Genomic DNA, 27,908 nt, shown 5'->3' with positions numbered 1-27,908 from the left:
TGAAACTTGGCCTCTTGATCGGAGTGAAGGAGATTTGAATCTGGCAATAATTAATTTCTTATTTAACGCACCTTTAACTTTTCAAATATATGTGCGTATTAAAATCCTGCGAGTTCTTTAAAAAACTTTGTGTGACCTCTACCAATTCCAACTCTACAATGGCCAACATATTGGTGTATGACTTAACTCCCTTGCTCTCGGAGAAGAGACCCGTTCGCAACACTAGGACAGTAATTTGTTTGACGATGATAAGAAGCAGTTACATAATAGGTATATTTTCCCATATACAGCTTGTAACTATTTTCGACAGTTATTTAAAAAGTAATTTAAAAGGTTTCATAAACACATAGGTATGTCCGTTACTAAAATATCCAGTTTTGATTGCACAGTTATATTTCGCCAAATTGCCATATGTAGCTAGCACAGCCTTATACGTGAACTAGTGGTGATTGAGATAAAAACAGGTACGACATCCGCGACGTTTTCAAGCTAAAAACAGATATTTTATGTTTTAGGTACTTGTCTTACTATCGACCACACAACTTATGTTTTGTAAAGCAATAGTTGTGAAGTTTACTGTTTTAATAAAAAATGAAAGATTTAAAATGTTGCTTCCGAAGAATTCTTGAAGGGCTAAATAAAGTGCAAAAATATTATTTTGGTGTTTCACATGTCTTACCTTTACGACGATGACTACTTTCTATCATGTAGGCTTTGGTTCGACTCCGGCCGCACCACCGCCACACCTATTTCTACCTAATAACAGCAGTGTTAGGCGCTGCTGTGTTCCGTTTTGAAGGTTGTGGTAAGGGAAAAAGACTTTTCCGAGGCGTTCCAGCTTAGTCCTCAGGAGTAGCGGATGATTAGTTTCCACCACGTTGACAGCCTGTCTTATTGTGTAACTCCCATTATTAATACGAGAACGTTCATATGTCGATCTTTCTAAGAGAATCTATCTAAATTAAATATTATTTACTAATACCGTTTTGAAGGTGGTAGAACCCTTTGTGGTTCGACTCCGGCGGCACCACCGCCACACCTATTTCTACCTAATAACAGCAGTGTTAGGCGCTGCTGTGTTCCGTTTTGAAGGGTGTGGTAAGGGAGACAGACTTTTCCGAGGCTTTCCAGCTTAGTCCTCAGGGGTAGCAGCGCATCTGTGGGTGATCTCAGATAGGAATACCTAATCCTATTTGGGGTTGATTAAAGATGTCCATGGGCGGCAGTAGCCACTTACCATCAGGAGGACTGCATGCTCGTTTGATACCCTTATATTATTAAAAAAAAAAAAAAATAATACCGGCTTAAGCAATTAAGTATTATGAATATAAGAAAAACGTGAGAAACTAAATATTATATAAGAACAGAAATGAACAGAAACACAGTGTACAGAAATTTTGTTCCTTAAATTATTAAGTTTTTGGCCGTGTTTGGGCAGATGCTTAGATTTCTAATAGAAATATTACTACTAATATCTAGTCGTTTCTCCTTAAAGTTAGTAAAAACTACTCTCAGACGATGTGACACCTCAATAAATGCATACGCTGGTGTGGTTTGAGTGGCTCTGCTGATTTAATTAACACATTTATACAGACTGACGCTTCCCACGGAGTCGCGTTGATGAAGTAAACTCGCCTTGATAATATCTTATATTTATTTTTAAGACGTCAAATCATGAATTACTTTTTGTTATATAGAGTCTATATAAATGTCAGCGGTTTTAATGTGGTAGGTTTATTTTCGGAGTATTCACTGCTCATCATCAGCAACCCATTACTGTCCCACTGCGGGCACGGGTCTCCTCTCATAATGAGAAGGATTAGGCCATAGTCCACCGCGCTGGCCAAGTGCGTATTGGTAGACTTCACATACGGTCGAGATTTTTTTTATGAATCTCTCAGGTATGCAGGTTTCGTCACGATGTTTTCCTTCACCGTTTAGCAAGTGATAAATAATTTCTAATACGCACATAACTTTGAAAAATCAGAGGTGCGTGCCTAGGATTTTAACCTCGGACCCCTCGATCGAGAGGCCGACTTTTTAAACCACTAGGCTAGCATTGCCGTAATAATCATATATTTTTTTTAGACGTCAAATCATGAATTACTTTTTTGTTATAGAGTCTATATAAACGTCAGCGGTGTTAATGTGGTAGGTTTATTTTTGGAGTATTCGCTGCTCAGCTTCGGTTTAAAGCGTGTTGATTTCATATAGAAGGTGGTAGAACCGTTTGTGGTTCGACTCCGGCGGCACCACCGCCACAACTATTTCTACCTAATAAAAGCAGTGTTAGGCGCTGCTGTGTTCCGTTTTGAAGGGTGTGATAAGGGAGACAGACTTTTCCGAGGCGATCAGGTAGGAATATCTAATCCTATCTGGGGCTGATTACAGATGTCCATGGGCGGTAGTAGCCACTTACCATCAGGTGGACTGCTCGTATGTTACTTCTATGTTATAAATAATATATATATATATATATATATATGGCTTAGTTAAACTGTGAATGAAAACATCGTATGTCTACTAATGCATACTTGGTCAGCGCGGTAGATAATGGCCAAAACCTCCTTCCATTCTATGGGTAACATGTGCCCATGAAATTTATATCCGTTTGCTAAATCTAAGTCTCTCTTTACGACTGATTGAGGCCTGGAGCTCTTGCCACCAAGTTGCTAATGCAGATCGATGGTGGAAGGCTATATGAGGAGTAATCTGTTTGCTCAGCTATCCAACTGCCGACAATGCTTAAGGTTGAAGCTGATGAAGTATTTTGTCAATTTTTACATATTTCGTTATATAGCATAAAATGTTATAATAAAATAATAAGTAGACCTCTACTCCTTGGCTGATGTGAACATATTAACTTACTATTTCCATCGAATAAAATTAGCCTTGTTTTTTTAATCTGAATTTTAATGCAATGAAACTCAAACATAAGAATAAAAAGTCAACAATGGCGTTGTTCAAGGGCAACTAAACATTCTTTGAATAAATTCTATAGCTAATTCATCGAAATGTCAAGTGTTCATTTTGTTTGTAAATTTATTGTCAAAGCGTTACGTTTGTCGTTTTGTCACGAAACAAAAAATATAAAAAAAACGAATTAACACAAATGCATAATTAAATTCTTGTTCGAAAGAATCGGATGGTTTCAAATCGACCTCTGATATGGAAAGACCCCTTTGACAGGAGTCGAAAGCTTAACCCACGAAAGCACGCGTGGAAAGCTTCTAGTAGTCGCCCACCCAACTCCTAAACTTCAAATTGATTTCTGATATGGAAAAGCCCCATATGATGGCCACCCGAAAGCACGCAAGGAAAGCTGCTAGTACTAGCCATCCATTCAACTCCCGACTATGAAAGACTTTTTCGAACTTTTAACTATAATTTGCACAAACCATAATACTATACGCTTTTCCTATTCATACATTATTATGAAACATATTTTTTTTATAATATAGGAGTAGCAGACGAGCATGCAGTCCACCTGATAGTAAGTGGCTACTGTCGCCCATGGACATATGTAGTCAACACCAGATAGGATTAGATATTCCTATCTGAAGTCGGCTACAGACACGCCGCTACCTCTGAGAACTAAGCTGGATTGCCTCGGAAAAGTATATCTCCCTTACCACACCCTTTAAAACGGAACACAGCAGCGCCTAACACTGCTGTTATTAGGCAGAAATAGGTGTGGCGGTGGTGCCGCCGGAGTCGAACCTCAAAGGGTTCTACCACCTTCAATTTTAAAATTAAAACATTTGCCTAATCATCTATTTGATGTTTTGCATCCGATTGTACTCAAGTTTTATAATGTTGCCACTGTTCTTGGTAGGAAGCAGTGGGCGACACACACTCCCACATGCTTTGTTCTCCGTCAAGTGCAAACTGGTGGACGACCTTTGAATCTGATTATGTTGTGCTTTTTGCATCATCGAAACATACGTTGCATAATTCGATTTGCTTGGTTCTTGAAAAAAAAAAACAAGTGTTTTAATTGTGTACCTGAATTGAGCCCCATCAGTATTTCTAATCGGTTTCTGATTGCATAAGTACTCCATGCAAGTGAAGCGTAGTTTTGTGATAATATTCATTTGTTTACTATTAACTGCTGCCTAAGTAGAAGAACACACATAGACGTAACGGGAAAACTGGGATTTGCAGTAGTCACCGCGCTTGGTTGGGCGTTATGTAGAGGTCATACTATAACTTAAATAATTTCATAGTAACATGACTATGTTTATGCTTTGAATTCCGGAAAGGGATTAAACTGAGATTTCTCCGATGACATCCATGTGAAAATATGGAATGGCCTTATTCAGGACACGGCAAAGACAACAATGTTGCCATCATAACATTAAATTTCAATTATAATTGTATTGTACTTGTACATTGTCTATACTAATATTATAAAGAGGAAACCCTTGTTTGTTTGTTTGTTTGGTTGTAATGAATAGGCTCAAAAACTACTGGACCGATTTTAAAAACATTATCCACGAGTAACATAGGCTATATTTTATATGAAATATATTTGATAAATAGATTTTGAGGTGGTACAAAGTTTGCCGGGTCAGCTAGTATTTCATAAATAGATACGTATGTAATGGTCCAATACAGAAGTTTTTTTGAAGTCGGTAAAAAGGAAGCAAACATACAAAAACAAAACAATAGTAGTTGACATAATGTTATTGTTGACGCTGACAGGAGCACAGGTAAAAAATAGTTATGGCGGGACGTAAGTGGGTTGCAACGAGAGAAAATATTTAATCGTCCATTATTCCGTTTACACCGGCTGACGGTGTCAGGTGGGTGTTATTTATTTTGATTGCGCAATGCATGCCCGTTGTTTAAACAATTTAAACATGTTTAAACGTGGGCAGTTGTTACCTACTTGAGCTTCGAAAACTTTTGCGGCCCCTTAGTCTGACTGTGAGTCGATGATTACCTGTCTTTCGGTGGTAAAAATATTAATAGATTATATTAATATATTATTAGATTATTAGGTATTAATTGGTTATTAATATATTTTTACTTAATAGATTATTTACTTTTTAAAGTCAATGCCTTACCACCGCTTTGCTAGGTGTTTCATTATAAAGAAGAAGCGGCTAAAGAACTCTATAGCACACATCTTTTCCACAAAAAAAAAAACATTTAACTAGCATTTAACTCGAATTAAGCAAGTGGAACTGGAGCTACATGTAAAATGTGTAGTTTGCCATATTTTTTGTATTTTGGATTTCCTGTTCCATTTTGTTTTCTGTAATATATATCGCGTGGTCTCATTTAGTACAAAACCCTCTTTTGCATGAGTATCATATAAGACGATCAAGGGCTAATGTCCAGCAAGCAATGTGCAGCTCCCCCTGAAATAGTATTTCTTAATATCAGTACTGCACTCTTTGCAGTCTTAATTTTTTTTAATTTTAATTTAATTCCTATTGTATTTGGACATTTATTTCACATATCGGTACAATGATTATTTTAATTTAGCTGTTAGATAAATTAGGCATTCTATTGTTTTTTTCCAAAAAAGATTATTCGATGATATTCTGCGCTGAGGAAAATTACAAATGGATATTTCTGTTTATTTCCTTGATTGTTTCGACGAATGTTAAATGATGAAATGAGTAAAAAGTACATTTGTGATGTAATTTGCCTTCACGTACCTATAATCATCCTTCTTCTTACTGGAATTGTTATTTTGAAATAAAGCCAGCTACTGGCCGGTGTGAATGAATTAAATTTTTAAAGTTAACGTTCTGTTAATTCGTTACATTGTATTAAATATTTTTTTTATGATTTTTCTTAATTTTCTTTCATTAGTAGTTTATTAATCTTGCTATAGTTTTTTATTTGTGTACTTACCGATAAGGCAGACGGGTTACCTCTTGGGAAGCTGTCACCGCCGCCTATGAGCATTTTAAACACCAGAAAAGTCGCCAATGCATCGCCTGCTTTTAAGATATAGTTAAGCGAACATTTCTATCGAGAACTGTGATCAACTAAACTGTATTTGATAGAGGTCAGATAGAGGTCATTATCAAACACAAAATAATACCCCATTAAAATAAAATTGAACCTTTAATGTATACAAATAAAACACTACGAGATATTTTTCTTATCTTCCACTGATGAACAAAGTGAGAGAAAATGACACTACTTTATTTATGACTAAAATACCGTATACAATACATACCTTTTCTGAACACACGTTACCACGGGAACATCAAAAGCAGTTAGGTGAAACTTACATGTATAGAAATCTTGTAAAAAGTGCACTTTTCTAAGACGGCGTGAGATACTAGACAGGTTTCTTGCAAGTCAGGGGAAACGTCTATACTTTCTATGGTATGAATAATTAAGATTACGTGTTTAGACAGTTAACTTTCGTGACAACTATTGCCGTGTTTTGTAGATCTGTCGAGGTGTCGGTTTTTCTTGTGCACAAAAAGAAATATATGCGATGGATTAAGAATCTATTTCGCTTGTGAAATAACAAACGGGTGTGCTAATTGTCAATATGGTTACGTACACACAGATGAAATATACATAAAGCTAGGGTATAGGGTAAGCACTTTACTAATATTATCTCAGGCCGATTGACGATTGACATACAAGATAGGCCAACTAGTAATAACTCGTAGGTGACACTTTTCCTATCCATATTCTAGTGAATCTATAGCGTTAAATCATTGATCTCTTGATGAAAAAATCTTTGATTACTGTTATGATAATGCTGAAAAACCTAAATTATCCAGATTTCTGTTCTGTTCCACTATTAAGGACAGGTATCTCCTCCCCATGAAGGGATAGAATTAAACGGTAGATAGTATTACCCAAAAGAAAAAAAAAATATTCTTTACTCAACGTGTCCATATAAATTCCTATCGTTTCCAAGTTTTAAATCCCATGTTTTTAATTTCAGAATGAAGATGGCGTTACTATGGTGTATAGTGGCGTGTGCGATCGCAGCTGCGCGGGCGCAGTCCAACTACGACTCCCAGGCCAACAACATCGAGTACCAGGGCGAGGGGTTGCCAGAGCAGACGGTTTTGGATGGAAAGGTGACTTTTACAAATATTTGTGGGAGAATGCTTCATTTCATATATAAATATTCCGTTTTTAAAGTCACATGATATTAATTTCGAACTACCGCTCCGTATTAACAATTGGCTACCTGTATCATGGTATAAAAAAGGGGCGCGCAACTGTCAACAGATCAGAAGTTGTCCAATAGTGGGCACGGCACGGTGGTGCTCTGAACTGTTTGGTGTTTTGCTTGGGTGTTATTGTTACTATGGTGGCATTAACGCTTATTCATTTAATTATTTTAACTATATTTTATAAATATTGGTTAAATTAGTTGAATCGAAATACCATTGTAGATCTACCTACCGGCGCGCCCACATATTCTTATAGTGTTGCCATGAGAGAGAAGTTGGAGAATTATACTAGTCGGTATACGACTGAAAAAGACTTGAAAGGTGGTAGAATAGTAGAAGTGGTAGTATGGAATAGTCCTCGCCTAACTTCTAGTCTGTTCTGAAGTTGTTGCGCACGGGTGTAGTCAGAGAGCCAATGAGGTCGAACACTACTACAAGCATATACTCTGTAGCAACAGTAAGGGCACAATAACGCAGCCATGTAACGGGGGTTCCCGTGCTGTCTTCGTCCCGCTAATACTTATATTTTGCTGTTGAGACGCGACTAGTTTCTATATTCAGAGCGGACTAGAAGTTTGGCGCAGAATCTACCGTGCAGGTACCAGCAGTCACCGAGGAAGGGTGTGAGCCAGCGTGGTAAGTGGAAACAGACTGACATATGAGGCGACTATCTTAGTCTTCAGGTAGCTTCAGGAAAAACCCCTGTTCTTATGGCGTCTATAGGAGGCAATGATCATTTATTATCTGGATGGCTGCAAGATCGTATGTCACTACAGTCTTATATACAAAAGTTCTAAGACGCAATTCGATAAATAAGTCTGTTCGTCAAGATTTGAAATGTAGACCTCTAACATTGGCAGATATTCAAAACGTCAGTAACTATAATCAAAGTAAACTAAAACTGAATCGAAACGAATGTTTCTCACATCCCACATCTCAGAGAGATAGTGCTAGCGATTCAGAATAGTTTCATCGTATCGCATTCAATAATAAATTAAAATGGCCGCAACATTGTAAAGCGTTTAATTGAACCCGTGTTCTGATAGCTCGATTTCATTAGGGACACGGTATCGAAAAGTATCGATACTGTTCTCATGAGAAGTATCGAATCTTAAAGTACTTTGTATCGTAGTCTTAAAGTATCGAAGTAAAGTATCGATACTTTTCTTAGTCAATGTTGTCAGTTTATCTTCGGTAGTGCTAAATAATGAAAGCGAATTGTACCATAAATATAAATTATAATACAATAGTAATAATAACAAAAAACAGTAAAGTTTCAAATCAAAATGTGTTTAAAAAAACAATTACTTAAGTCTTATTAGGTAATTTCATACATAACTATAGATATCTCACCGCCTTGTAATTGAAGGAAGCCATTAAATGACTCCGTCAGCCGTTTAATGGCTGTCATGGTACAATTTAATCCAAATAATGCCAACATGCACAGTTAAGACACGAAATCGAAGAAAAAGTGCGAAGAAATATCGATTCATTCGTAAATGATCTAAAAACTACATTTTTAATATTTTTCAAACATGAAAATAATTGACAGTGATAATTGTCAAAAGGTTACATTTTCCTGTTAGAAGCGATTAATATTTACTACTCTATGGGTCATTTCTAAGATTTATTCGATACGATACCTATCAAAAAGTACTTACTGAGTAAAAGTATCAAGTACAAATGTATCGGTATTGAAAGGAAAAATACTCGATACCACAAAGTATCGATATTTTTTCCGTGTCCCTACGTTTCATTACCATAGGATATGTATCGAGTAGAAATGGTGGGCGTGACACGTGTCTGCCATTTTATATTGTAGGAATACTGAATATTTTATACACATGTTTCGAATTTATTTTTAAATCATGTATCCTTTTCGTGATTTATATTGTTTATGAACCTATTATTTATTAAGAAGAGGAAAAAATACGCGGTATTTCGAATTATACATAAAACTTATAAAATTATGCGTGACGTCACTTTACATGTTTTTAAATTTAAACACCTAACGCACCTAAGCCCATCCTATATGCAGCAAGTAAATAATTAAGTAGCAAAAATGAATACCTGTGCTTAAGAGTGTTAAAACAAGCCTGTAGGTATCTAGTAGCACTGCCAAATTTCTCGCAATAATATGTTTAATTTAAAAATCACCTGTGATGGTTTTCCCACTTTATTCGTAACATATGTTTTCGTAGAAATGATAGAAATAATTGTGCAAGATTTGAACTTGACGTCATATTAGCTCTGTGGTATTTCTGTGGTAGCAAGAGCCTTCCATATCTCCATTTATTATAATGTCTATAATTTTGAAGGATGATATAGTCTGTGGTATCTGTCTTAGGTTATGTCAGGTGTGGTTGCAGTAAATTGTTCCATATTTGAATCTTTTTATTTTTTACACCTCGATGTGTTTGTATGCCTTCGATTTTTAAAATACGACTGTTCTGTAACTTCTTTTTTTATCTTGTTTTTAGTCAGTAAATGGTTTTCCTTTTATTATGCCTCAAGGTATTTCATAATTTAAATAGTAAATAACTGTTGTTTTAATCTTAATAACTTTGCAGCATTTTGTGTGCTCATATTGTTAATCAGTATTGTTACGAGATATTGTTATGGAAATAAGGTTTCGTTTAAATTAATGCGAATACTGCACTCATAGCGTTATGCGATTTGTTTTTTTTATCTTCATTACAACTGTTATTCCATTTTAATTAGTTCCCATGCTAGTTTAATTTTTGTATGTACTATATTTAATTTTTATTTAAATATATTGATTTCCTTTTTGTAGTATTTGTTCCTTTCCAGTTTTTTGAGCAGTTGGGTTTAAAGAACGCAAATAACATTTTTTGGGTACAATTTGTAATAAATGTTCATATGTAAATAATAACATTGAACTCGCGTTGTTTTTGACAAAGCTTTATTGAGGAACACTGAGCGTACTCAATAGCCGTAAGCAGTAATTCTTTAATTAATATGAGTTACTAAAAAATGCCATAATATTAATGTTTACTATAATCATTTGATTAAAATAGCTGAGAACCTATTAAAGATCAAAATTTGGCAATGTCTTTTATGAAGAAATTATCAAAAGCCCATTTTAGTAGCAAACCATTCGATAGATTTTTTATTAATAAGCGTACAGTAATAGCCATCGTCCGATAGGCCCGATTGGTTCGGACATGCCGATAGCCCAGGATAGGCCCGATAGCATGGATACGTGGCAGTCGCGGGCACAGCCGCGGGCAGCAATTAGCTGTATGGATTTATAGAGACAGCCCCGATACGCCTTACGATAATAGATACTTATTTAAAGTAGCCAATTCTATATTTTGCATCAAGGTACGTTAGGCTGTTTGCAGGTGAAGCGGTTTTGTAACGTTTAAAAATAGCTTCGAATTAAATAAGAATAGCTAGAAAGAAAAGAAAAGCTACAAGAAAAGAACAATAGCTATGAATATGATATTTCCTGTGTGTGCGTATGTGATGTCTTGTGCGGATGTGTGTGTGTTTGTGTGCGTGTGTGCGCGTGTGTATGTATGTGTGCGTACCGGCTAATATATATATTTTTTTACATACAGCCTGGGTTTTAAATTTGTATGTAATTGTTTAATTGTGTGTGTGTATAAAATACATCATGCAAATAAGCAAATGTTATATCAAAATGATTTATAATTTCAGAATTTCCTGTAGGATTTTAATACCTATTATTTATTTAGACGAGCTTCGGATTTATCAACGCACAGAGAAAAAGCTTCGTCGGTATAATTTACGCTTTAAAGCTATCAGCTGATTTGCCTTATATTGAAACTGTATACGATAAACTTCTTTCTCGTTTTTGAAAAATGGTGTACGCAGGTACCCGGTGCTTAAAACGCATATCTTATTATTTTTGAAGTATCAAAATCAAGTGATTAAAGAAAAAACATTAATATAAAAGGTGTTAAAGTGTTTCATGCTAAATTTGTATGCTTTTCGTCGTCTTTTGTATTTGTGCATAATGTATTTGTATTTTTTTTATTTTATGTTAGTAATTTTATGTTACGTATTCTTAATAGTAGGTATAGTCCGCGTAAAACTGCTAGTCTGCTCTTTATATTGAAATGAATCGCGTCGCCATAGCAAATTGTATGACTACACCTGCTCGCAACAACTTCAGAGCGGACTAGCAGTTTGGCGCGGGCTATACTTACTTATCGCAAAGAAATTAAGTATTTTTAATAATATGTACTTCCTTAAAATGCACGTAAAATGTATTCAATAACGTCATTATATAGAGCTTTGTGAATCATACGGTCGGATGGACGGCATAAGCTTCGTAACAAGGTTCCATTTGAATGGAACCCATGTCACGTGGAAGCTTTTAACAGAATAAGAGTAGAATTTCTTACGTTGGAAATATTTAATACTTGTTAATATTTTTGTTGACAGATCACACAACTAGATTCTTTGAGTCCAGTCATCTTCTTGAACCGCACAAGAGCGTCGCTGAACTGTGCCGCTGGGTCTATGCAGGTGTGTATTAGTACCTAAATTATAAGTGAGTAATGGAAGGTGGTACTGTGGCACATGTATGGTTTGACTAGGGAGGTACCACTGCTATACCTATTTCTAACGTAAATCAGTTTTTGCATTTCGATGAATGGGTGTGAATACATACGAGTACTTACGTATAAAATGACCATCTTAGTGTCCTCAGAATGCATATATGCATATATGATTGACTTCTGGTAGAGCCCCTGTTCTGTATTGAGTTGGGTACAGATGTCCATTGGCGGCAGTCTCCATTTACCGTAAGGTAGACTGTATGCTCGCATGTGCTGTTTCAATAATTTAAAAACAAATATGCAATTCACGAATCAAACCTTGCAAATATACCGATGGTCGTATACCTCAAGACGTCTCACTACTCTACTAACTCACTAGATTTCCCAATTCATGCAATGTGGCGCCATCTGCTTAGAAAATAATGTAACAATGTTTTTTGGCGTGATAATAGATGGCGTTGTACGTTTATAAATGCTTCGATTTGCTATTTGTTTTCAGATGGACCTGAAATTTAACGAGAAGTTCTTTGGGAAGATCTACGCGGATTTCGACAGAAACTCAGCGTGCCAGGTGGTGGGGAAGGGAGCCACCTCGTACAAGATGGAGCTGCCGCTGAAGGGCTGCGGGACCAGGCAGGTATGGCGAGTGGTGTTATTTCTTTTATTATAGATAAAATAAGAAAGAAAATAATTAGAAAGAAAAGTGATCATACCTGCCTAATGAGTTTTTTGAGGGGGGTACTAAGACGGTAATGTTTTCATATCGCCTAGCTTCCGATAAGGTTATCCACCAATCCTTCCTATCCAATGATTACAACAACCACCGACGACTTTAGCGCATGAAATATCCTCGTCTAATTAATAATTATTATTTAACGAACGAGATTAACGATGCTTAACTATAGGGGTACTTAAATAAAGTTATTGTTCCGTGAGTTTAAGACGCCCGCCATTTTGGAATGAGAATGACGTCACTTATGTCATCATGCATTGTAATCCACACGTGTATGATAAATTTCTGCGCGACCAGTTGAGATTAACTAGTTTTAAATTCAGTTGCAAGATTTGACCCTGACATACGAATTAACATATCAATTCAAATAAAAGCTAGGAAAAATAAATGCCAACCAAGTGAAAGCTTGTAAAAATATATTAAGTCTTCCCACAGACCTGTATTTGTTTTGTACCCAAAGTCTGCCCTGATTCACAGGATCCTCTGAGGGTGTTCACCAACAATGTGGTGGTGCGCTTCCACCCTGGGCTGGAGATGGACGGTGACGAGGTAATCACCATAGTGTGCAGATACCCGCCACCCATCGTGCCGAAACCTGTCTTCAATTCCTTCGTTGCCAAGTAAGTGCCATGACTTGTTGCGGGCCAAATTTTTGAACCCTCATTGTCTAGGTAATTCATTGTTCATGTGTACAGGATCCCTAGTATAGTTTTCATCATTTATTAATAACAAGCTGATTTTTCGTGAGTAGCTTCGTTTCGACAAGACGCCCAACATTTTTCCTTACAGCAATGTTGGTAAATGGTAGCTTGATGGGGCAGCAAGGATAAAATATGTTGACCGGACGAATTCTAAAAATTTATTACTAACCAAATTTTTCTTTGTTAATTATCAAGATAATTATTTAAATAACGTGAAAAAATATTTGTCCTACAAAATATAAGGTTTTTATTAAGGCGTCCCCCCTCTCCAACATGTATCATAAACAAGGCCATGAAAAATAATTACTAACCAGCTGATTTTTTTTTTATTGGCTGTCTACCATTTACATAGTCTACCATGCACATTGTCCTACAAATTACATGGTATGTCATCTCGGACCTACACTTAAAAGTTGTAGTACTAATACTTAATGTAAAAATAATTAGTATCAAGCTGAGTGTTCCAGAATAGCTTCGTTTCAATGAGACGCCCAACAAATTCTCGTACGAAAGTTCTCGATTGTGGTTTATAACTAAAATAATAGGGATGAAATATGTTGATTTGACGAATCAAAAAAAAAAATTACTAACCGATTTTTTTTTTATTAATTATCGAGACAATTATCTAAATAACGTGAAAAAATATTTGTCCTACAAAATATAAGGTTTTTTTTAAGGCGTCCCCCCTCTCCAACATGTATCATAAACAAGGTCATGAAAAATAATTACTAACCAGCTGATTTTTTTTTTATTAGCTGTCTAACATTTACACAGCTTATTACCCACATTGTCCTACAAATTGCGAAGTACGTTATTCCAGTCCGCCAGTTTTATAGTTTATTTATATTATATTATAGTTAAATTACAAATCTTGTAGGATTAATAAAAGTTACCCTTTTTTTTGTAGGACATTGTTTTATTTAGATAAAAATTATATTATCCTATCACGTGATACCTTTGTCCTACAGTTACTAATAAAAAAAATAATCCTGCGGAATTAACATCTTTTCAGCGTAGGTCCGAGATGACATACCATGCAATTTGTAGGACAATGTGCATGGTAGACTATGTAAATGGTAGACAGCCAATAAAAAAAAAACAGCTGGTTAGTAATTATTTTTCATAACCTTGTTTATGATACATGTTGGAGAGGGGGGACGCCTTAATAAAAACCTTATATTTTGTAGGACAAATATTTTTTCACGTTATTTAAATAATTATCTTGATAATTAACAAAGAAAAATTTGGTTAGTAATAAATTTTTAGAATTCGTCCGGTCAACATATTTTATCCTTGCTGCCCCATCAAGCTACCATTTACCAACATTGCTGTAAGGAAAAATGTTGGGCGTCTTGTCGAAACGAAGCTACTCACGAAAAATCAGCTTGTTATTAATAAATGATGAAAACTATACTAGGGATCCTGTACCAATGTTACTAATTTCGCTAAATTTGTAATTATGATATTTGAAAAAGGTGCAAAAATATATTATAGCTAATGAATGTCAAACTTTTGACCCTCTCAATATACAGTAGGTAAAATTGTGTAAAAAATTTAATTGATTATGGCAGATTGAGCACGATATATCAAAGAAGTTACAAAAAATCCTTTAAAGATGGTGATGCACTCGCACTCACATTACTTCTATTCCAAATATTTCACCTACTAACCTTTAAAGGCGAACAGTTTAAAAATCAAAATATCTAGACCATTTTTTTTACGTAACCGCCGTTTTTCTTTTTTTTTTCAATCTAGAAATTATTGGCTATATCATGAAAAAAAAAAATAATAGTGACGCCTCTCCATAGTTTTCGTATTCACTTCCAAAACATTAATTGGTACTAACATAAAATATTGTTCCCTTATCAGATCAGATCAGATCTATAATTAACTTGACCACATCCTCGGAGGTCGTGGCGCGTGAAACCCTAATTAAACTTCCGACTTATTTGTAATTGCTTGCCGAATCAACTTCCTTTCTTGCTTCTTGACCGGATTTTATGCATTATAAAACACACAATTACAAATAATATTTATGTCACTTTTTATTTAATAAAGGCCCTCAAGTATGTGATTTATATTTTGAATATAGTAAAGATCATTTGATTGACAGAATATGAATGGAAAAAAAATCAGGAACTCCTTATATACCTTAGATTTCTTGGAAAGGCTTTCTAAAGATACACTTTCAATAGTGCACTAAATTTGGGCACTAAATGGTGGATGAACGTCTGCAATTGATCAAATCATAATTTAAAGCTTTTAACTAGGCATTACACAACGTTAAAAGTAGATCAACATTTCTAACATCAAATCTTAATTTAAAACTTTGTTAACTAGCACTTAAGTAACTTTAATAGTAAATTTACATTGCTAAAATTCAGCAACTTCATAAAAAATCGAGCACTCTCACTCTAACTGTTATCCTGTTGATTAGTTGATAATTCCCACGCTTTAATTCCAGACCAGAGTTGGGTCCGCTGCCAGCGAAAGCGCCATTAGCGGGCACCCATATCCTGATGATAATCTGTGCGATCCTCTTCCTGACGCTGCTGCTCCTGGGTCTAGGGGTCTCCTACCTGTGTCTGAGGAGACGGGCGCTGCCAGCTCCGAGACGATTGATCGATGATTCCTCTGCGTCTATTATCAGCAGAGAAAGCATACAAGGTAAGACTTTTTAATATCATGCATTAAATATTTGTTGATTGAAATTGTCAAAAGGTAATTTGTGCAGATGTGGTTTCTAAGGTTAATTTTAACTAATGCAATACCAAATGGATTTTAGTTAAATTTTATTGTTTGTTAAATACCCGTTATTAATAATTCGATCTAATCAATTTTTGCCTAACTAGATTGAAGGTTTGACAATTTGGTAAGCTGAAATTGTCAAAATTATAATTACCTATAGTACAGGATCCCTAGTATAGTTTTCATCATTTATTAATAACAAGCTGATTTTTCGTGAGTAGCTTCGTTTCGACAAGACGCCCAACATTTTTCCTTACAGCAATGTTGGTAAATGGTAGCTTGATGGGGCAGCAAGGATAAAATATGTTGACCGGACGAATTCTAAAAATTTATTACTAACCAAATTTTTCTTTGTTAATTATCAAGATAATCATTTAAATAACGTGAAAAAATATTTGTCCTACAAAATATAAGGTTTTTATTAAGGCGTCCCCCCTCTCCAACATGTATCATAAACAAGGCCATGAAAAATAATTACTAACCAGCTGATTTTTTTTTTATTGGCTGTCTACCATTTACATAGTCTACCATGCACATTGTCCTACAAATTACATGGTATGTCATCTCGGACCTACACTTAAAAGTTGTAGTACTAATACTTAATGTAAAAATAATTAGTATCAAGCTGAGTGTTCCAGAATAGCTTCGTTTCAATGAGACGCCCAACAAATTCTCGTACGAAAGTTCTCGATTGTGGTTTATAACTAAAATAATAGGGATGAAATATGTTGATTTGACGAATCAAAAAAAAATATTACTAACCGAATTTTTTTTTATTAATTATCGAGACAATTATCTAAATAACGTGAAAAAATATTTGTCCTACAAAATATAAGGTTTTTTTTAAGGCGTCCCCCCTCTCCAACATGTATCATAAACAAGGTCATGAAAAATAATTACTAACCAGCTGATTTTTTTTTTATTAGCTGTCTAACATTTACACAGCTTATTACCCACATTGTCCTACAAATTGCGAAGTACGTTATTCCAGTCCGCCAGTTTTATAGTTTATTTATATTATATTATAGTTAAATTACAAATCTTGTAGGATTAATAAAAGTTACCCTTTTTTTTGTAGGACATTGTTTTATTTAGATAAAAATTATATTATCCTATCACGTGATACCTTTGTCCTACAGTTACTAATAAAAAAAAAATCCTGCGGAATTAACATCTTTTCAGCGTAGGTCCGAGATGACATACCATGCAATTTGTAGGACAATGTGTATGGTAGACTATGTAAATGGTAGACAGCCAATAAAAAAAAAATCAGCTGGTTAGTAATTATTTTTCATGACCTTGTTTATCATACATGTTGGAGAGGGGGGACGCCTTAATAAAAACCTTATATTTTGTAGGACAAATATTTTTTCACGTTATTTAAATAATTATCTTGATAATTAACAAAGAAAAATTTGGTTAGTAATAAATTTTTAGAATTCGTCCGGTCAACATATTTTATCCTTGCTGCCCCATCAAGCTACCATTTACCAACATTGCTGTAAGGAAAAATGTTGGGCGTCTTGTCGAAACGAAGCTACTCACGAAAAATCAGCTTGTTAGTAATAAATGATGAAAACTATACTAGGGATCCTGTACCACTACCTAAATATGTATCGTAAAACGTTTAGGTTTAGGAAGAGCGGTTTCATTTTTTTTAATTACTTTTAAATCTTAATTTAAAAAAGTATATCTTAATAAACCAATCAATTTACTTACACAGAGGTGAAGATCCCACGCGCACACCCAGTGTACCCGCCCGCCGCAGAGAGCGCTAGTGTCGCGTCCGATACTATACCTTCAGACTACCCCTCGGAGACGCCCAGCGAGGCGGAACAGGCCCACATCAACCAGGGCTTCTTGATCGACGAGTATCAAAGTGAAGGTATGTAGTAGAACATAATGAAGACCGTCATTCCAGATTTTGGAATGTTGACCTTACTACTATAGCTCTGATTATAATTATGCAAAATATACGATTGTATATGAAAAATAAAATTATGTTCCATTTTTAAGGCTAAATGTTTGGATTAGATAAATATATGAAATCGGCATTTTTTTACTTGGAAATGCTACATCCGTGACATTTATTACTTTAAGATAAGATAAAGGTCTTACACACTTCTATCTTAAAGTATCGAATAGCTAAGAATACGAAAAAAGGGATCAAATATAGAGTTGGATAGCATGATGAAGTTTTTATGGTGGTCAATGAGGGAGGTAACACACGAGTCCCGTGCCGCAGTGGGTGGCAGCCGTTGGCGACGGCTTGGGACAGTCAGCGATCGTCATCTGTCGCTTCCCGTTGCCGGCGAGTGTGGTTAGTTGTTAATCGCTAACGACAGGTGGCAACGATCTTTGATAGACGCCGAAAGTTGCTTGTGATGGTCATAGATGGTCAAAGGTGATGATCGGCAAACATTGCCGACAGTTGCTGGCAATGGGCGGCGACCGTCAGTTGCTGCATATTAACTCCCTTTAGCACCCAACGGCAGCTATATATCTTTGCTGGAGTTATGTTCAACAGTAACTGATGTGTGCAGGTTACGGCGAGTCGCACGAGGCTCGCGCGGCGGCGCGGCTGGCGGGCGCGGCGCCGGCCTTCGACGTGCGCGTGCGCGTGCAGCGCCCGCCCGCGCCGCCCTCGCCGCAGTCTACGCTCACCGCCACCGAGGTGGACGGTGGTAGCATGAGGTGAGCTTATTTTAGCTTGTTGTTTAGGTACATGTATGATATTTATAAAATCCCATAGTCATTAAATCTTTTACTAGTATATGTACTTCTCCTGTGTCTGAAGGTGGGCTTCAATAGCTGTAACTCACTTTTATAACTGTAGCAGCTGTTTACGAAAATTAAGTTTGCTTGTATGTATCGGTACATGATGAATAAATTTCTAGTAGGTAAATGAGGTTAGCAGTGATGTGATGAGTGTGTGATTTAGATATGCTGTACGCAAGTTGGTAGGCAAATGCTACCAGCGGAACGACGATGACAGATGTCTTTGTTAATATGTTATTGGTTATGCGTTAAAGAAATTTAGTTCTCTAGAAGTTAGAATTTTTTTACAAAGTTATTTTATTGTATGCTTGGGACAGACTTCTTTCTAATGTCCATTTTGTTGTTTTTATCAAGGTTTCTAAAATAGTTGATATTCTAGATTTTAACAATTGCTGACAGTGGAGTTTGTACATTAGACGAAGCATACAAACTAAAATCATTAAGTAATTTTTCCCGACAAAATTAAAATTTTCTTAAACCAATTTTTAAAAACCTTTAAAATGAATTGGTGTATTTTGGTACCCAACAAAAATTTACATTTTTGAAGATTGGTCATCCGTTGTTTTTAGCAACTTATTCAAACTTGTATTTTATGATATTTTCCGATCTCCCTTTTCTCCTGTCAAGCCTCATATGATTATGGGATGATTCTTAAATCTACCTCGAAAACTAAATTCCCTAATTTGATTATAAAATATAACACAAACTCCAGACACATGACCCTCCACTCGGAGCACGAGCGGCAAGAGTCAGTGCGCACGGTGTCGCCGGGCGCGCTGCCGCTGCCCGCGCGCGCCGCGCACGCGCCGCCGCCCGCGCGCCCGCCCAGACCCGCCGCGCTCTACTCAGAGGTCAGCAGGGACCGACAGGTAATGGCCAGGGGACTGATAGATGTAGGGACAGGGTACGGAAACTTACTGAGGAGCAGGGTACTGAGAGACTGAGTAGTGAGGGACATGGGGACACGGAACTGAGGGATATAGAGACATGGTATGGAAACTTACTAAAGAGCTGGGTACTGAGAGACTGTGTAGTGAGGGACATGGGGAGACGGGACTGAGGGATATAGAGACATGGTATGGAAACTTACTAAAGAGCAGGGTACTGAGAGACTGTGTAGTGATGGACATGGGAACACGGGACTGAGGGATATAGGGAAAGGGTGCTGAGAGATATTGAGACATTGAACGGTAACTAGATGGAGGAGGACTAAGGGAGAAGGTACTGAGGGACATAGAGCAGAGGGCTAAAGGACATAGGAACAGGGTACTGAAGGACATATAGACAGGGGACTGAAGGACATGGGGATTAGATATTAAGGGATATAGAGACAGGGTATTGAAGGAGATAGGGACAGGATATTAAGGGACATGGGGACACGGCACTTAGGGATATAGAGATAGGGTACGGTAAGTTGGTGGCGGGAAACTGAGGGGCAGGGTACTGAGGGTCTTAGAACAGTTGACTGAAAAACAGGTACAGGGTATTGAGGGATATAGAGACAGGTTATTATATAGAAGGAGAAAGGGCCAGGATATTGAGAAACATGGGAACAGGTGACTGAGGGGACGTAGGGACAAGGTACTGTTTAAGTTTCATATTGGACCAAGTTATTACATTCATAATATTTTATTGATTATGGTTTTTTTTTATTTTACCAATCAATTGATTAACAAAATCTTGCACACCATACGGAATCGAAAAATTAACTTATAATTAACTGCACCCAAAACGATTGATCTAAAAACAACACAACATTCTCTTTGTGTCTTCATATAATCATTATTTACTATCAAATGTGTGCGCAAAAACTAATATTCATAAAATAAACATAAAAATGTGTGTTAACATTGCACTACCACATCCCACGCACCCATTAACCCCACGTTTGGGCACCAGGAGTGGGCGAGGCGGCCGCGCTCCATCGTGTCACTCAACACCGAGATGACCGACACCCACTCGGTCACGGAGGTCACCGACAGGTCACATGCCAGGATGTTCCATATCAAGGTAGTAATCATTCATTCATTATTAACTTACAGTTATCGATTCATGTTTTCAACAGTAACAATGTGTTTTTCATTTATAATTTTTTGCACAAAAATATTTAATACAAGACGTTGACGAATTAACTAAATAGACTCTGCAGGATCCATTTTGATCACGCATTTTCATAAATAATTGATTACTAATTTAAGAAAAAAACATGTTTTATAAACGTCATTAAATGAAATTTCAATCTGAATGAATCTAAGCACTTTAGGAGTCCATTAAATTACTTCGTCAATAATTATGTAACATATTGTTAAAATTTTAAATGTTAATATTTACAAGATTTACCAATTAAAATCTTTATTGTATTTAAAGAGTATTTAATACCATACTGCTGTTCCCAGTTTTTCGATAGTAATCTGATTTTAATTATATTTCTGTTGGATTAGAAACCTCCTCCTCCCCCGCCCATCATGACAGAGCGGCTGCAGACCGAGGAGCAGGAGACGCTGATGGAGAGCCTCGAACCGATCCCTGAAACACCTATCATGCCGGCCAGGTAAGTTAGAACATCTCCACACACTATTAATTACACATTTTTTAAACACAAATTATCACATTTTTTGTAAAGTATGTTGCTGAGAAGTAGGTTGATAAAATAATGAATAATGAGGGTTTGCATAACATGACTTTCTTGATAGATATTGGGGTAAATAATGCTAGTGGCACTTTTGTTGTGTTGGTTGTAATAGATCTAGAAATTTTAAAAATGTCAGACGTGATCGGAAGTTGGATTGGCAACAGCAAACCTTAACAAAATAATAATTTTGTCAGTAGACGGTATTATGACAGTTGAACTAAAATAAAGATACAAAGAATAATGCTTTATTTGGACCAGGATACATGAAGATTTGTTTTTTCGCCAACATATGTCCAGGACGATACATTTAATCCGAAATCAGCAGCATGTTTTAGGGGGCGACCTTAACTACCTTAGATAAAAATCTTACGATCACTTTAATATTCGCAGGAAACCAGAAATAACGTCCCACGTGGTCGACGACGTGTTCCTCCGCACGATCACCGAGAAGAAGACGATCGAGGACATCGAGCGGCACAAGCGGCTCGTCACGGAGTACCGGCAGGTGCCGCAGCCGCCGCCGCAGTTCGACGTCACCATCCGCAACCACACGCTGCCTGACGCGCAGTGGGAGAACTTCTCGGATATCAGTAGTGCGTCAGGCATGACCCTGACGCCCAAGATGGAGAGGGTGCCGCTGTCGCTGCCACCGCAGAAGTTTATCGGTAAGTATTCAATAAAAAAGTACAGGATAATAGAATTTTGTAAAGTCTACCTCTTGTGGGGAGATTGCACAAACTGTTGCTACCATTAGGAAGTTTAAGGTCGAGAGATCGCGTCTAATAATAATTTCAGCCAAAGAACCTCAGGTAAGATAAGTGTACATTCATGTGTCGATTGTACTTGTAATAAATAGTATTGGATTTGGAAAAAAATCTGGATTGCTTATAAACTACATGATATAGAACAACGTTTGCAATTCTTTAAAATTCTGCTCAGCATTGCGTGTAATTGTGACGCAAAAAACTATTTAAAAAGAATTTAATTTAGTGCGACGAAAATTTACTTTTTAACGTCTTCGAACTCCAACTTAAGTCTCCAATTCTTGTTAACATCTTTCTTAACTGTTTCTCAATCCCCAGGCAAAGGTGGCCCCGACCTGTTCTCGCCAGAGCTGATCAAGCAAACCAGCACAGTGTACCAGCCCGCTAGCGAGCTGCCGTTGTTGCCGGAGTTGCCACCAGCGCGCAACCCGCTGTACCGCGAGGAGGACGACGAGGACGTGCCGGAGCCCGCACCAGCTCCCCCGGTACCACCTAACTGGAGCGTGCTCACACGGGTGTTGAAGACTGAGGCACAGGATGAGGTTCGTGTTGACTGATGAGCTTTGATGGGTAGATTAGGATTATTTCGTCTGTAGATTTTCTAAGACTATCCTCAGAAAGTCGAGGAATAGCAATTAGTTCGACTCATTTGTGAAAAGGCCACTTTGACGCGTTATTATAAACAGATTAATCTTACATTATTTATCTTTTTCTACGAAATATTCCTTATTATCAAAATATTTGTCATTAGATGTTGTAAAGCGCGTCTTGTAACAGTTATTGCGAAAAATTAGGAAGTTAATGTCTCCAAAGGCATTAAGTAAATTGTATGTAGGTAGTAAATACATTTTTTATGGCTATATATTTTTTATTTTTATCGCTAGTAAAGTACGATCAAATTATTTTAAGCCTCTCTTTACTAATGCAATAAAAATATTTAAAAAATAACAATTCTTACATCGCTTATCTTATCCTGCAGGTGTTATTAGAAACCGAGCGTTCCTTCCGTCTGACGCGCGAGGAGCGTCTCCGCTGGCGCGAGCTCATCACGCACGAGAGTACGTTACGACGTGAGCTGGCCCGCAGCTCCACACGCGAGGACTTCACACGAGTAGCTCACGATCATCGCTTCGCACCGCTGTATACACCGCCCAAGTGGGAGGTCATCATACGTATCCTGGCCCCGCCGCCGGATAAGCCCAAAGTAATTGAATTTTTAATGTCATACTACTTTTAGGTCATTCGGAAAAAATAGAATGGTTTTTCTTCATAAAGCCAATAGATAAGTAAAATGTTGACATCATGAAGTTAACAAGCAAATATTAATGGTTCTGCAGAAAAAATGGTTTTAGGTAAGTATATGATACAATACGATATGTTATTTACAGTATCGTGTCGTGGTATATCGTGCCCTTTATATCATGCATTTCGTATAGAAGTACATTCTTCTATTGCATTACGTATATTGGACGTCATTTACTATAATCATTTTTTAATTTGTCTCAAATTCGCTATATATTTTTTTGTACTTAATACATTTCAGTTTTCGTTTGAAGTTATTCACTATATTATTCAAGTTATTCGATATGTACGTTATCCAATGCCTTATATTTAAATATAACCTACTACATTTATCCCTCATCCCAACAGAACCGTTACCGCAAGAAGACGGAGTGGGACTCCCGCTCGCGGCGCAGCTCGCTGCCGACGCTGTACGAGTACGACAGCGACGCGGCCTCGCTCCGCGAGCCGCAGCGCTCGCGACGCTCCTCCTACCGCAGCGACCATGTTGATATGAGGTCGGTTTAGTGTCTGGCTTATGTTTGGCTAACAATTTCAATAAGTTTTATTAATTTGTTAATAGTAACCGGATGTGATTGGTTTTCGGCAGCAACCGAAACCTAAACTGAAACTGAAGGTTCGTTGAAGTGTAATTCTCCTGTTGAAACCGAAACCGAAACTTTTTTACAGTTATGAACTAATTGCCCACATATAACTGAACGAAACCCGTAAATTTACGGACGTTTGTTTTGGCTGAGCCAATGTTTAGCCGAAACGAAAATCTCTTTGTCTCAACCGAAACTGAATATAAAAAAATTATTGGTCACTATTAATATTAAATTCTTTAATATTAAATCTGTATCTTTTTGCGTTCATGAATTTAAGCATTGCAATGAAATTGTGTTAAAAAAATCATGTACATGATTCATTATGCGATTGATGAGATAGATTGAAGGTTTATCTACGTCCTATTGTAATGCGTATGCTATATGCTATAATGTTATAACGGATTATCGTTATAACGTCATGGAAACGATATAACGTTATAGAATTCTAACGTTATAACGAGTCTATTCTCGAGATAACAACTTACACGTAATTAATATTGTAATAACTTCAGGTCGATGTCAGAGATGATGGTGGACTACGCGCGCGAGCAGGCCGACACGCACTCCGAGGTGTCGGCGGGCACGCTGCTCGGCCGGTACTACGACGACGACAGCGACTCCGAACACCCTTACACACAGCACCCGTAAGTATTTAATGTAGACTTGATTTATATGTTAATGTCTAGGGATTATAGAAAAGGTTTTTTAAGAGAGAAAAAAGACATAAAGTTGTATCTTGTGACATTTATGTTTAGTTTTCCATGAAGTGAAAACAGCAGTTGCCAATGGTGAGTACAAAGCTTTTCTAATTACCGCTATTTAATCAAATATGGCTTATTCCAATACTTATAATAATATGCTTTGTTATGTCTGGTTTTCTAGATATTCTAATATAAAAGATATATGTAACGTGAAGCCCCACCATTAGTGGAATGGATATATCTGTATAGATATGAAGCCTTACGGTTATTGAAGGTGGTAGAACCCTCTGTGGTTTGACTCAGACGACACCACCTCGTTACCTATTTCTGTCTAATAAAAGCAATGTTCAGCATTGCTGTTTTCTAGATTGTAAAGTGTGGTAAGGGAGACACATTAATCGGAGGCATTCCAGCGTAGACCTCAGGGGTACGGCGCATCTATACACGACCTCAGGCAGGAATCTAATCTTAACTGGGGTTGATTATAGATGTCCATAGGCGACTTCTGTCCCTATATCATAACTGACACGTGCAGTTTGAATGTAATATTGTACTGGGGTTACTAACGGATGTTCATATACTGCTTCTGTCCTTATATTATGAGTGACACGTGCAGTTTTAATATAAATATTTTTGTTATATAATTGACGCGTGCAGTTTTAAATGTTAATGTTCTCCTTAGGTCGTGGGCGCACCAGTCGCTGCAGCGCTCGGCGTCGCAGCCGTCGCTGGCGCGCTCGGGCGGCGAGCTGCTGGAGCGCTGGGCCGCGCCCGACGACGCCGACCAGACGCCCACGCCCGGACGACGGCTCAGAGGTACGTAGAGATTTATATCTACTGACACCGATCGTTCAGATGTACGGTACTCAGGTACGGTACGAAGGAGTTGCCGCGGGCGTACGTAAAGGCCTCCCGCGTTGTGTCCCTGTAGTTTCGGGACCACAATAGAGCCCCGGTACGGTATCCCCTGCCGAAAGAGGCGACTAAAAGGGGGCTTCCGGGGTTGCGGGCGGCAAGAGTGGGAGGACGGCGGTATGTGTGGTTGCATAGGACGGCGGTATGTGTGGTTGCATACCGTCGTACGCACCAGACGGTGTGGCGAGCACCAAGCTCACCTGGGCGGAGCCGGGGCAACGCGCTAAGAGGGCTCCGGTTGCGTTCCTTTGGAGATCCCGGAGCCCTCTACACAGCGCCGAGGACTGCCGGGGGGGTTTTAGTGCGGTAAGAATCCCACATACAGCTCAGAGATTTATATCTACTGACACCGATGGCTCAGAGGTAAGGTACTCGGGCCGCGTTTTTAGCTACAGGCATTGGATGCGTCGGGACATACGAAAGCGTATTTTGCTAAGTAATATAGCTTAATATTTTCATAGGTACGGCCCGTGTTTGCCCGGTCGCGTTACAAAAGATATAAATATTTTCATACAAATTGTGTACATTGTTTTTTGTGTGAACCCTGTCTATAGTTTATAGTTTGTAGATAGAAATGTACCATATTCAAATTAATAATACATATACAGGGTGAATTTTTAAAACGGGCCTTCAGGGCCAAATCCGAAACTATAAGGATTAGCGAAAAATGCTGAAAGGAGTTACGAGGCCGATTTTGATAAAAACTAAAACTGCATCATTACTTTTTTAAAATATTTTTTTCCTTAGCCGGGAATCGAACGAGTTCATTTTGAAAAAAATAACACCTCTATATTATTCCACTATCTGATAGTGTCGCTTATAAGGATCAAATTCTGGAAAGTAATGTTATGTGACAAATTAAAGGAAAAGGAAAATTTTGAAGAAAATACATATTTTTTCATACACTGGCATACTAATCCTTAAGGATTATTAATAATAAATGATTTATGTATAATTCTTTAGAAACATACATAAGTCATATAATTGAAGAATTTGTTGGTTAATCAACAAATTATTCGATGTTATGACCATGACATACGGCTTAGTATGAAAAAGTAATAGTTTGGCAAATAAGTCACCGCCGTTTTCAAGATTTGTTTTTTTTAATAAAAATATATTACTGATTAAATAGTAAATTCTTATTGTTTGTTATTTACAACTTCGTTTCAACGTTAAATATGATTTTCTATATCTCTTTGTTTATTAATCACTCGAATTTTACTCGAAAAAGTCATTCTCGCAAATTGTCAACTTTACATCTGTATTAAACGAAACTCCGTCCATAGCAAGTTAAATCTTTTATAATGGTCCTAAAAATAATCTTCGAAAAGTCTTAGTTAAGTCGGACATAAAAATATAAATTCCTGCGAGATCAAAATGTCCGTTTCGAATGATTTGAAACATTGAGCCAAACAAATTGGTAATACGCGAAATGTTTAAATTGATGAATGGCGGGAACTTAACTGCCAAATTATTATGAAAAAATACGTATTTTCTTAAAATTGCGGCTTTTCCTTTGGTTTGTCATTTATCATTACTTCCCAGATTTTGACCCTTATAAGCAACACTATCAGATAGTGGAATAATATAGAGGGTGTATTTTTTTTCAAAATGAACTCGTTCGATTCCCGGCTAGGGAAAAAGTTATTTTAAAAAACTAATGATGCAGTTTTAGTTTTTATCAAAATCGACCTCGTAACTCCTTTCAGCATTTTTCGCTAATCCTTATAGTTTCGGATTTGGCCCTGAAGGCCCGTTTTAAAAATTCACCCTGTATACTGTAACTTCAGAAGAGCATGGTGCTCTGAAAATGTCATTTTGTAAGCAAGATGTTTAAAAAGTTTGATAGCGTGATTAAGAATTCCAGTGCTGCCACCTCTTGATAAGTTGAAAAATTTTGCTGGATTCATACTAAAAATGTATTACCATTTGTAATTTATTACACATGCCCTACAAATATGATATTTAAACAGTATTTAAATCTTAATGAGTGTTTAAACATTTTAAATCTATATTGCGATGTTGTCTCTTAGATACATAGTATGTTTTAACTATAGTAATGTCAACCCAAATAAATTACATAATATATTTGTCCTTATTTCACATCTTCTGTATAATTTTATTTTCAGGTCCTCAAGGTGTCACAACATTTACATCATCTGAAGTGCGCACCTTCCAAGCCTCGAGAGAGTGGCGTGAATAAATGAATAAAACAAAAACAAATAAAACAAACAATTACGTCTTGTACAATTACTTGCATATAGAACAAGAGCCCTTTATAATAGGCAATATATTTTATCAAACAATAAACCTTGTACCAGATATTTCATT

At 36.9% G+C, this 27,908-nt stretch overlaps 1 protein-coding gene across 2 annotated transcripts in view; it reads left to right on the top strand.

Annotated features, from left to right (window-relative positions):
* The window catches only part of LOC140746987 (uncharacterized), a 105,738-nt gene extending 77,830 nt beyond the window's left edge, over positions 1–27,908 (top strand). The window contains exons 4-20 of one of the 2 annotated variants that reach the window (XM_073079196.1): positions 6,929–7,067; positions 11,601–11,684; positions 12,216–12,353; positions 12,927–13,069; positions 15,615–15,817; positions 17,622–17,783; positions 18,442–18,592; positions 19,389–19,545; positions 20,576–20,686; positions 21,118–21,227; positions 21,699–21,973; positions 22,391–22,614; positions 23,052–23,276; positions 23,723–23,871; positions 24,474–24,605; positions 25,345–25,478; positions 27,707–27,908. In XM_073079196.1, the coding sequence (XP_072935297.1) occupies positions 6,930–7,067; positions 11,601–11,684; positions 12,216–12,353; positions 12,927–13,069; positions 15,615–15,817; positions 17,622–17,783; positions 18,442–18,592; positions 19,389–19,545; positions 20,576–20,686; positions 21,118–21,227; positions 21,699–21,973; positions 22,391–22,614; positions 23,052–23,276; positions 23,723–23,871; positions 24,474–24,605; positions 25,345–25,478; positions 27,707–27,780 (2,610 nt within the window). In that variant the 5' untranslated portion in view covers position 6,929 and the 3' untranslated portion in view covers positions 27,781–27,908. The remainder of the gene's footprint in view (positions 1–6,928; positions 7,068–11,600; positions 11,685–12,215; positions 12,354–12,926; positions 13,070–15,614; positions 15,818–17,621; positions 17,784–18,441; positions 18,593–19,388; positions 19,546–20,575; positions 20,687–21,117; positions 21,228–21,698; positions 21,974–22,390; positions 22,615–23,051; positions 23,277–23,722; positions 23,872–24,473; positions 24,606–25,344; positions 25,479–27,706) is intronic. The other variant, XM_073079197.1, reaches the window with a different exon arrangement.

This window comes from Epargyreus clarus, unplaced genomic scaffold (genome assembly GCF_041222505.1).
Source record: "Epargyreus clarus isolate Ecla_fem2 unplaced genomic scaffold, WU_Ecla_fem_2.2 ptg000014l, whole genome shotgun sequence".
Taxonomy (NCBI): Eukaryota; Metazoa; Arthropoda; class Insecta; order Lepidoptera; family Hesperiidae; genus Epargyreus; species Epargyreus clarus.
This window is presented reverse-complemented; position numbering and strand designations above follow the sequence as displayed.